Here is a 12,134-nt window from a genome sequence, read left to right as displayed (position 1 = left end):
CGTGGTTATTCTTGTTTATGATCTGGACCAGCCTGTATTTGACAGCGTCTGTTTCAAAATAGCGACCACCCCTGTTGGCAGACGCTTTCAATTCAGATAAGATCTTAGACCATTTTGACACAACATTCATCTTGGTAATAATTAGAAAGTTCTAATCGCTTGTTTCACATCTTCTCAATTTTTTTATCCAATAAGGCGACCACTCACGAACGGCAGACGGACGGTTTCAAGTTCACATTATTGAAATGAACCAAAGTGCCAAACCAAACCTTTGAAAACTTATGAGGCAGTTGTTTTTGCTGCCAGCTCTCGGACTACTGCCTTTCTTTTTAATAAAGACGTTGAAAAGCCAACGACTTCTCTATTTCTGTCGACGACTATCATACACTTACAGAGCATTAATAAGATTTCTACGTGATGAAAACGTTATTTTCCATATCTATCAGATCAAAATAGAAAGAGCCTACAGGATGGTTGTACGAAATTTTGATTTCAGCATCGCGAAAGATGAAATCAAAACAGAAGTTGAAAAATTATTACAAAAAGTCAGAAACATCAGCAACATAAAACACCGAAGGAAAAATCCACTTTCACTTTTTTATGTTCACTTAAAACCAAAAGCAAACAACAAATAAATATACGATACGAAATGCAAAAATAGATGTCGACCCACAAAAAGAAAACGCGAAATCATTCAATTTACCAGATGTCGAGATTGAGTGCAAACTGCAACAGGCCTTTTATGTGTGTTAAATGCGGCCAACAACGTGAGTCTAAAACTATATGCAGTATGTAAAGGAAATCACATTACAGTTACAAAGTATGCCAAGTCTACAAACTTCTGACAAGAACAAAGAATCACAATAAAACCCTCAGACAACCTGATAGACCACAAAACTTTCCAGAAACAACGTATGAAATGGAGCATGTTCCCGACAAAATAACAAACGAAAATAATGTCTTAAGCCCAATATACCCATACTTAAAACTCAGGCGATACAACAATAACGTAATGCCAGAAAACATTCATTCATTCATTCTCTCTTTAATGACCTCAGCTACTTTGGCTATGTGGTCAGGTACACATTATTTGACGTATTTCATATTTCACATTCATACCAAACATTCACAAACATCCATGGGCGCGGCGGGATTCGAACCCGCGATCTTAATGCCAGAAAAGAACTCCTCAACAGCATCGAGACATGCTCCCTAAATGTCAATCGGCCATCGAAAAAGATTCCAAGGTTTCTACTGCAGGAGGAGGATGAAATTCTCTCATCACCCAACTTAACCTCAACCTCAGCATGAAGAATTCTCGGAAAGAAGGGGCAATGAAAAAAATGTTTCATGTTAATTCCCATGAACATAAACATCGGATCATGAAAGGAAGACATGTTGTTGGTTGCTTGAATTCTGTTCTTTGGTCCAAGTGCATATCCCGTGAACGGAAACACCTCCTGTACAACATGATATTCCTGAGCATAATGTGAGTAGTATTGAACCAATTTTGCAACGAAATACACTGGGAAAATTTTTGGTGGCCAAAAAACCTGGAAAATTCCGGACTTGTTTCAGTTATTTGCTTATAACTTGTGAAAAGTTAATTTTTCTCGAAAGACCACTCTCTCCTTTTTGAAACTTTGAAATTATCAACAATCCAAAGCCAATTGCATCTCTTTAGGTCCAGTATTCACTGCAGGGCAAGGGTGTGATGCATACACTCACATTATTTTTTAACGTAGATTCAATATCTGCCATAAAAAAATGGGGTTCTAATTTGAAAAAATTGATTTTTCACGATATTGTCATCCCTAACTTTGAAAGCGATTTTTTCACCCCCTGTATCATGAATCGCAATTTCGATTTTCAACGTGGATACATCAATCTTACATCTTGAAAAATCCCAAAAATGAAAATTTTCCATCCAAAAACCTCGAAGTTATTCTTGTTTCAGCGGAGCTCTATTTTCGATTTTTTTTTTCGAATTTTCCCGCTCAGAGAGAATTTTCCAACCAAAACTGAAAATGTTACATCAAAATAACTTGAAATTTTCTAAGGAATCTATTTCTGCAATAAAAAAAAATGGTGTTCTAATTTGAAAAACGGAAGTTGACGTCATTTCCGGAAAAACCGGAGGTGCTCATGCCTTGAAAATATTTTAGATTTCATCAGCATCGTGAAACACTTATAAGTGCTGAATTTCATGAAAATACGTTCAGTAGTTTCCCGTATAAATATGGGTGAGGTTCCTCGTGAAAGACCCTGTATATCAGGTACTTTATTTCTAGCTGTAGGATGCCAGGTGACTCCTGAAACATGAAATTGTATTTATGATTTGGCGGTGTCAATATCGAATCTGAAATGAAACAAAAAAGAATGCTAACCATGCCTGGGTTTCTTTCTTGGCTCGGGCTCTATCTCGTCTTCTTCTTCAGGGTGAACGTCCAGTGGAGTTCCGTCATCCAACTCATCTTCATCTTCGCTATATGCTATGAAAACGTGAGGCGTATTGGGGCACGTCTTTCCCTGGAAAAACTTGCACAGTGCAGAGCACTTCAGTCCTGATTTGTGGCATGAACATTTCCCACCCCCACACCCTTTCTTGCACTTGCAAGAAATCATTTTTAGAAGTGCTGGGGGTGCTGATTCGTTTCGATTGGAGCTAGACCTACCGGGCTCTTTTTCCAACCCCAGTTGGTTGCCTCTTTGTTTACACCTATTCCACTTTTGAACTTGGTGGTACGTTCGGTATGAATGTTGCTTTGCAGCCTCTTGGGTTGATGGCAGACGAGCAAGTTGGACTCTGGCACTAGCAGCGGACCTAATAAACAGCTCGTACCGGATGGCATGAAGAGTATCGTCCTCCCGATCACCGTATAGGGCAACCAAGCACTGTCAGCGGATAATATCTGCTCATGAGTGGCGTCAGATTTGAGGAAGTTAGCAGCTACACCAGCCAGCTGTTGTTTCGCCATGATGGCAAGGATTTCAGTTTTTCCTTGCCCGAAAAGAGCAGAGGTTGTTTAACAACAAGTGAAGGCGTGGATGAATAGTTCTTATCCAGGGGGGAGGGACAACTGTCTTCTCCATTAAATGATGTTGAAGAGAACTGTTGATAATTAGCTCCACCTCTGTCGCCTTTCTGGAGGAATACGTTTTTTATGTTGGAGCCCAACCCATTGAGTAGAACCAACAAGTCAATATCATCTTCCGCAATTATGACGTTTTCATATTATTGTTGGCTCTTTTTCAGTGCTGTCCTGACAATAAGGCAGTCTGCGTCGTCCCGCACTTGCTTTGTCTCAATACCTTGGCTCTGCATAGAGCAGCTGGAGCTGATCAAACGCTGCTTGTTATTACAGTTGGAAAGAAATTTCTCCTGAGCAACTTTTATAAGTGTTTCGTTTTCAAAAATTATGTCGCTACATCCAGATATCGCATAACGATGAAATTGCTTTACTGATTTAGTGCTGTTGCGTGTCCCTTCCTCTGAGTAGCTATCAAACGCTATAGCTACATGATTCCTAAAGTGACGGAGAGTGCGAAATGTAGGCCGAAACAATAACGCAGATAGAGAGGTCACGTTGCCAGATGACCCAGTGAAGTCATCTACCCTCCGTCAACAGCAACAAACGTAGTTTACATAATATGTTATGGAGATATTTCCAGGGAGAGGGGTGAAAGCGCTGTATAAGGTTGATTTTGTGCCCTTCCGCATACCCTCTTCGGAAAACAGAGCCATAGGATATGGGGCCAGCTCGAAGGCAAAGTGCTCTTTCAAGTTCTCATCTGATTGTTTAGCAATGCACAGCCTTCGAAAAACTGTCAAGGGGTCTATAGAACCCTGCTTGTTCTACACCCTATTTGTGGTGGTACCCAAAGTTCTCACCTTGTTTTTGAGTGTGCCGTTTTTTCTGAAGAAATGAAGGACCTGAATCTATTTATTGAAAAATACTTTTTTTTTTTTGAATAACTCAAGATCTATCAGACCTACATACTTCGTTTTATACTTGAATTAAAGGCAAATATGTAAATGCTCTTCAACTTCTCTCGTGCTGTGAGTGTTAGTGCAAATATTCTAGCCCAAAAATGACTAAAAATGAAATTTCACACTTTTTGAAAAAATTTAAAAATGAACTTTTTGAAAGGAGACAGTGATTTTTCGTGTAAAAACAAACTTTTCACAAATAAGCAAGAAACTGAAACAAGTCCGGAATTTTCGCGATTTTTTGGCCACCAAAAATTTTCCCAGTGTATTTCGAAGTTGCAAAATTAGTATAATACTACTCACATATGTCCTAACAATATACCAAAAATTCAGCTTCCTGCAATTTTGTTGGACCTATGGAACTTTTTTTGTCTACGGCGCTCGGCCTATGTATACTATCAAACTCGAAAAATATCGTCGAAGATGTAACAGTCCTCAAATCCTTCCATGCAGGCAGTGACCACCTGCCTATGGTCCGATCAAAGATAACCATAGAAATGAGATAAAATAGAATTAGAAAATTACAAAGAACTCACGCCAACGTCTATACTAACATGCTAAGGAAAAGAAGAGAAGAATACAGATCAGAACTAAAACAACAGTTTACTAGAAATAGAGATGGACTACAAGATATGAATAGGGAAAAAGAAAACCTGAGGAGTGCCCTTGCCGAAACTTCCTAAAAAGTGGCCAGTAAAGCTCGTACAAAGAAAAACAAAATATCTGCTATCTAAGGAGAAAAGAGATCAGACAAGAAAATTATATACTCAGCTGCATGGAGAGGCTCAGCCTACCTTGCCTACTCTGACGAGCTACTCTTGATTTCAACAATACTACATTGATTCGCTCATTACCTGATTTCATTATTTCTGAAACAGTTTCGAAATCCAATACAGCTTCATAGTCCAACATAAAAACGTCCTCGATTTTGGTCATAACTTCAGCAACAGTCTTCTTTCTCAGTTCTAAAGCGCCACTGATGATATTAACCTCATCTTTATCAAGATCGTTGACGCCAGTAGTAACCTGAAAAAAAAAACTTGGTCATGTATCCAGAAATCATAAAAGGCAATAAAACGCAACTATAAGACCCTTCCAGTCATTGGCTGGGGCGCACCGGGTGCCCCCAATGAGCGTACCGCTCCTAATTTTCACCGTTCACTGGAACGGGTAGAGGCGTTACCTCCGATATGAAAAGGCCTGGGCGCTCTCGTGTGACGTCAGCATAGCGAGGCGACACTACGAAGCTCTGAGAACTAGACGTGGAACGTTTTTGGCGCGGCATTCACGTCTATTGTCCAATTTTTTCGGTTTTCTGGGATGTTTATCATTCGGAAATTATTGTCAATAATTCTGCAATGGAAGGGCTTTCGGATTAAAGAGGATGCCAGTCGTTCTTTGTCTCCCATTCGATTTCATTATGGGAAAACGAAGTTTCAAAACAAAAACCATTTTCTTATCAGTCTAAAGAATACTGCGAAAAAAAACGACAAGAATTTCATCATACAGTCTGAGAAAAGAATCATAGGTGAATGACAAAACTCATTGGAAACAAAAATTCGAATGTAATCAAGCTACAAATTTTTTCAATTTTCTGCTGTTATAGGTTTTACTTGAAGAGTCGTTTGTCTTTCCGCAATAATTTTTTAATAGTGTGTTGGTGGTTCAGGTTATCACTATATTAGCAATGCGTTCACCAGTATGGATTTGACACTTATTATCCGGCAAAAGTTCGTGTTCAAAAAAGAATTTCAAAATGAATTGCGTTAAACATGCATGCTTATTATGAAGGCTCAGGAATGTTTCTTCAAATTCGAGAAGAATTTTGTTGAATATTATATAGGCATATAAAACTATTTGAACAATAGAATCTTTTGGATAGAGCAATTTTCCTCGACTCAAACTTTTTATAAGGGTGTAATTATCTTCGACAACTAACTCGTCATTATAAATTTAATCTAACCGATAAGGTCTCACCACTCTTCGAGTCCGTTGCTGAAGAAAACTTGACTATGTTTTCTTCTGAAAAATGCAACTCACAGAATCTGCTATGTACAGATGGGTTGAAATTTTTTCTAGGATAGGAATAGCAAGCATCCTCTTGCTACACATTTTGGTGTCTGTAGGAAAACGGAATGCATGCACTTTTGGTCCATTTTTGTAGTTTCCTCTACAACTAGGAAAACAACATGAGTACGGCATTATAAATTATGTCCTAATATCACTCACAACACAAATAGTATTGAAAAGTACTTTTCACTATTCTTTAACTAAATTATTCGAAAAAGATTTAAACTTTCACCGTCACGCGCAATTCAGACTCGCCAAACTGAGTTGTCTATAAACGGCAGGCGGCAGGCCATTTTTTGGCGGGTTCTTGCATAGACCAATTAAGACCATAGACGCTCTCACGTGATTTTCGCGTTCGAAGCTTTGATTCGTCGATTCGCGATCCGCGTAAGGTGAGAGGGTTAAACGTTAGACCTCGCAGTGCTGACGTCACAGCGCTATACGTCACAAGCACCTAGGCCTTTTCTTCTCGGAGGTAACGGTAGAGGGGCTTGAAGCTCCGCGTCAGTACGTCTACCCGGTTGCACCACCCGAATTTCTGGGCTTCACACACTGGCAGATGAGGAGCGCGGTATTTGTCATATTTACTGAGGTTAGGATAGTTTAATTTGTTTAGCGCGTTCCCGTGATAGCGAGGGCATGAAGCTTTAGTGCGTTAAGCTCCGGGGTTTCGTGCACATGACTGGAAAGCAGCATAAGTCTACATTGAACTTAACTAGTTCTCCAAGCTTTTCAAAAAGCTTCTGGGAGGTATCACCCTGGTAACTAGGAAAATCAGGATAATAGCTATCACTATCAATTTACCCTTTTTTACGACATAATAACTAAGAAAATCAGTACACTCCATTTGTGAAATTTTTGGGTAGGTTCATATTTCTATAATGGATAATGTACATCAGTTGATAAGTTATACAAGAATGAAAATAAAAAAATTTTGATTTCAAATATGAGACATTAATCTTTATCTAATTGGAAGAAAAAAATACTCAAACTCAATTTTACATATGGATCAGTGGCGGCTTGTCTGTGAGGGCTATAGGGCTACAGCCCCCCATACAAGAAATCAAAAGAAATCAATCCTTTTATGCTATTTACCTTTCCTTACGATTTTCAATGAAAATATCACTTTCCACGGTTATTTATATAATTTATTAACGTAAAACTTTCATGCGACTCCTGCAGTTTTGTTTATTTCAATCATAATCTAGCAGTTCGTCCCTGCATGGGCGATGAATCGTATAGCCCCGAATTCTTGCATTCGGACAGTCATTCGGCTCCAGCCGCAACTCTTCGTGTCGGTCGTTTTAAGGAGTAAAAGGGCTACGATAAAAGTCGCCCCTATCCGCTTCATTCTAGCCGCTGCCACAGAACAGACCCATCTTGACTTACTTTATGGCCGCTGCCGGCTAGCGTATAGACAACCTAGTGTGCGTTCGTATTTGTTTACGTTTTGATGTCACGGCGGACAATAGTGTTCAAAATATTTTAAAAACTGATTTCGCGAAGCTTTCGCTGGCGGAAAAAAGCCGTATTCAACTGCTGGGTAGACCGACTCCCGATTTAAATTTAACCCAGACAGATAAAACTCCAAAAACTTCTTAAGCAAGACAATTGATAACGTATGGGCAATGGCAGGATTTAGAGATTTGAAGCACCTTAATGAAAAAATTAAGAAGCATGAGCTATCTGCCAAGCATGTAAATTGTTCGACAGAATTAGCTTTTCTGGTTACGACTAATATCGCTGCTCAATTAGAATATCGGAATAATATTATTAAGCACAACGAGCAAGTAGATAAGAACAGGTATGTTTCAAAAAGAATTATAAATTGCATAAAATTTTGCAGAAAACTGGTTTTAAAATTTCATATTTTTATTATTCAGTTTCAATGCACCTTCGAGGACGTCTCGTGTAGTCTTGTATTTTTATCCTGATCCTGTCCGTACCAACTACCGCAAGCATTTTTATATTAATAGATGTTTAACACGCTGTAACAGTATGTCACCTACTCTTCAGTTTTTTGGTTTATCATTATCGTTGTTTAAAGTGTTAGTTTTGAGTTTGTTGTAGAGTTTAAATTTTATTTTTCTTTATATTATTATGTATCAAATGGGTTGTACCGTTCATAAATTATGAGAAGCATAATGAATAAATAAATAAATAAATTATTATTCTAAAAGTAGCCCCCTAGTGAACTAGATCACGAGCCGCCACTGATATGGATACATATTATCTTTCCATATTTTTCAGTATCGTATAATAGAAAAATGAGTGGTATTAGATTGAAAAATCACCTAGTATAATTGTTCCTTTATACGATTAATGTATGTAGAAAGCGAAAAATAAACACTTTAATCCTAACGTAACTTGTTGTAAACCATGAATGGAAAAATCGCGACTATAAATGATAATCTGGATAACTGAAACATATAATTTTCGCGAATATGAAATTTGGGAATTTTTTCAACGGAAAACACTTCAAATCTAAATAGATTCATTTCTATCACACATATCTCAGATATGTGTGATGATATCTCATATGACTGAAATGTTTTTAAGAGAATTAGAACCTTCTCATAACACAATATTGGGAAACCTCTTTCAAATTCAGAATCACAGTGGTGATCCATTGTGAGTATTGAACTCCCCCATCAAAGCACAGCTATACAAAAAAAAGGATCCTGAAAGGACTCCTGAATTCTTGGTGTCTTGTAGATTTTGACCCCACCGACCAAAACATCAACAGGCACGAAAAAATAGTGGGACAAGCTTTTGATCAGAAATGAACATTTCGTCTCCGTATTTTCAACATTTCAGAGAATTCACAAAGCGAAAAACGTCTTTTTATTGTGAGAATAAGATTCCAATGTTCTAATGCGCTCTAACCTTGAAACTCGAATGCACGTTTGCACCAGAAAATAATGATTGAATTCTTAAACCACGTTTACGCATAGAATTTCTAACTCTCTCACTAAACGTGGCTTAGGAAATAGGGAATGGAATCGCGTTATCGCAAAATGCTTGATGAGTGGGTTTGAAGGTTTTGAATTACGCTAGAATTGGCTATATGAATAGAATACTTGGCATATGACATCAATCGAAGACTAATTAAATTTGGATTTCATAGCTCTCATACAGATATTAGTAATATGTGATAAACCTTGTTTTCGGCCTTCATTCATTCATTCATTGCTGTATCCCGGGAATGAATCTACAAAAAGACATAAAAAAAAAACTTATAATTTCTTGGGGCTAATTGCGACTGTGTGCCCTCCTGTGACTGAAGAGACCCAACCGTGACCTACAGATCCTTCCACACTCCGGGCATGAATAGTCACCAACCAGATCTGGCCACCGCTTAATTCTCTCATTATAACTGTGCACCATATATCTCTTCATAAACTTTTTGGGGTTTTCACTCCCAATCTCTGAAACAAAATCAATTAAAAATGAAATCAACGATTTGCTCCTGCGTAAATTCTTGCACTAATTTGTCAGGAGCAAATTAACTAGAAAAAATTGTTGCCTGACAATGAACTCAAAATAAATAACGTTGAAATTATAATTCTTTGTAACGTTTCGGAGTCTATATCAGACTCCTTCATCAGACGAAAAAATCTACTTTTGAAAATCTTCTGAATTGTCGCTTTTTGTCTGACATTAATTTTCAACACACAGAAACAGACACTGCACAGAAACGGTAATTTCAAAATTAAATGAATCAACGTTTCTGTGCAGTCTCTGTTTCTGTGTGTTGAAAATTAATGTCAGACAAAAAGCGACAATTCAGAAGATTTTCAAAAGTAGATTTTTCCGTCTGATGAAGGTGTCTGACACTGCACAGAAACGGTAATTTCAAAATTAAATGAATCAACGTTTCTGTGCAGTCTTTGTTTCTGTGTGTTGAAAATTAATGTCAGACAAAAAGCGACAATTCAGAAGATTTTCAAAAGTAGATTTTTTCGTCTGATGAAGGTGTCTGATATAGACTCCGAAACGTTACAAAGAATTATAATTTCAACGTTATTTATTTTGAGTTCATTGTCAGGCAACAATTTCTTCTAGTTAATTTGCTCCTGACAAATTAGTGCAAGAATTTACGCAGGAGCAAATCGTTGATTTCATTTTTAATTGATTTTGTTTCAGACATTGGGAGTGAAAACCCTAAAAAGTTTATGAAGAGATGCAAAATCCTCCCAGAATAAATTTCGATCGATACCATATATCTCCACTGTAACCTGTCTAACACTAGTTGTTTCCAGTTATGATTGGCATTAACTGATTTTAGGGATTGATGTTCTGTATCCTTAAACCGCTTATACTGGCCTCCTGGTTTCAGGGCTCCCCCTGTCAATTCGCCATACAGAGCTATTTTGGGGAGTCTTGTGTCTTGCATCCTCAGAATGTGGCCGCTCCATCTGAGTCGGGCCCTCGTTACTTGAGTCTCAATTGTTGTACAACTCGCGCGTTGCAAGACTTCTGCATTCTAAACTTTGTGGAACCATCTGATGTGCATTATCTGTCTTAGATGACGTTGTTGCGTTTTTGTTCAAGCTGTTTAATATGTCGCGTCCAGCTTTCGCTTCCGTAAAGAAGCGTTGGGAGGACGACTGCTTTGTAAACAGCTGTCTTGGTCTTCAGATTGAGGTCGTGATTTTGAAACACTCTGACCTAAAGCTTCCAGAATGCCGTGATGCCGAATTGATACGGTTGTGTATTTCCGTGTCTAGGTTAGCTCAAGTATTTATGAAGCTTCCTAAGTATTTGAACAGGTCGACCTGTTCTAGGGTTTCATTCTCCAGGCTGATATGTGTTTGAAGGCTTTCTGGCGGACTTACCAGGATTTTGGTTTTGTCGATATTGAGTCTAAGGCCTAAAGCTTCGAATATATGTATTATTATTATTATTATTATTTATACAATAAGAATTTAGGTCTAACCTATAAACTCAAAAATAGAAGAAAATATAAAGCGTTCACATGCTGAAACTTAGCTGAATACAAATAAAAAAAAAAACGAAAAAAAGAAAAACAAAATCACACATTCGCCCCACCACCAGTCCACCCATCAAAAGAGTTCTTGAACCCATTCACAGACTCGGCCCCCACCACATCTACAGGCAAACGATTCCAAGAATCGAAAACCCGGTTAGACAGGAAACTCTGGCGCTGTGTTGTCCGAAACTTTTCTTTACGCAGTTTGTAGTTATGGCCTCTCAGGTTGTTCGTGTTTCTCTCGAACATGCGGCAGAAATCTTCTCCAAAATGGCCGTGGAGCGATCGGTAGGTGATAATCAAATCTCCTCTTTCACGCCGATCTCCGAATGAAGGAAGGTTGAAAATGCGAAGGCGGTGTTCGTAGGAGGGACGATATCCACGATACGGAATACGAGTGTTCCAGCGCTGGACCGACTCGAGTAGGTCCTCATCACCCTTGGTAGAAGGCCACCATACTGGACCCAAGTATTCGAGGATTGGTCTTACATACATGGTATAGAGCATCCGAACCGTGGCCACATCACTCCCCCTGAAAGTTTTCTGTAGAGCATAGGTTGTTCGCCTGGCTTTAGCACAGATGTTAGAGACATGCTCAGACCACCGCAGATCCCCAGTCACTGTGAGTCCCAGATCGCAATGACTAGCTACATCTTTCAAAGTTGTTCCATCGATGTCATACGATCTACGAGGATTGTTCCTCCCAATATGCAGTACACAACATTTATCAACATTCAGGGGAAGGAGCCAATCCCTGCACCAAGCAGAGATTGTATTGAGATCACGCTGCAGAATGTTCGAGTGACTCAGCGGAAAGTTGTAGACTTTTGTATCATCCGCAAATAGTGAGCAACTTGAGCGAATCAGACGAGGGAGGTCAGAGGTGTACAGCAAAAACAGCAATGGACCAAGGACAGAGCCCTGGGGGACTCCAGAAGTGACAAAGATATCCTTCGTAGAGAACGATTTGTCCACTCTTACTCGAAATGAGCGGTTGGACAAGAAGGCCCCTATCCAAGTCAATATTCTGCCTGTGATACCAAGATGTCGAAGCTTATGTAGCAGACGTCGGTGTGGGAC

At 38.8% G+C, this 12,134-nt stretch overlaps 1 protein-coding gene across 1 annotated transcript in view; it reads right to left on the bottom strand.

Moving 5' to 3' along the window:
- LOC123315471 (unextended protein) overlaps positions 1-12,134 on the bottom strand; it is a 227,137-nt gene that overhangs the window by 69,495 nt on the left and 145,508 nt on the right. The window contains exon 4 of the mRNA XM_044901167.1: positions 4,846-5,017. Coding sequence (XP_044757102.1) covers positions 4,846-5,017 — 172 coding nt within the window. The remainder of the gene's footprint in view (positions 1-4,845; positions 5,018-12,134) is intronic.

This window comes from Coccinella septempunctata, chromosome 6 (assembly GCF_907165205.1).
Source record: "Coccinella septempunctata chromosome 6, icCocSept1.1, whole genome shotgun sequence".
Classification (NCBI taxonomy): Eukaryota; Metazoa; Arthropoda; class Insecta; order Coleoptera; family Coccinellidae; genus Coccinella; species Coccinella septempunctata.
Note: the sequence above shows the minus strand (reverse complement) of the source record. Positions and strands in the feature narration are given on the sequence as shown.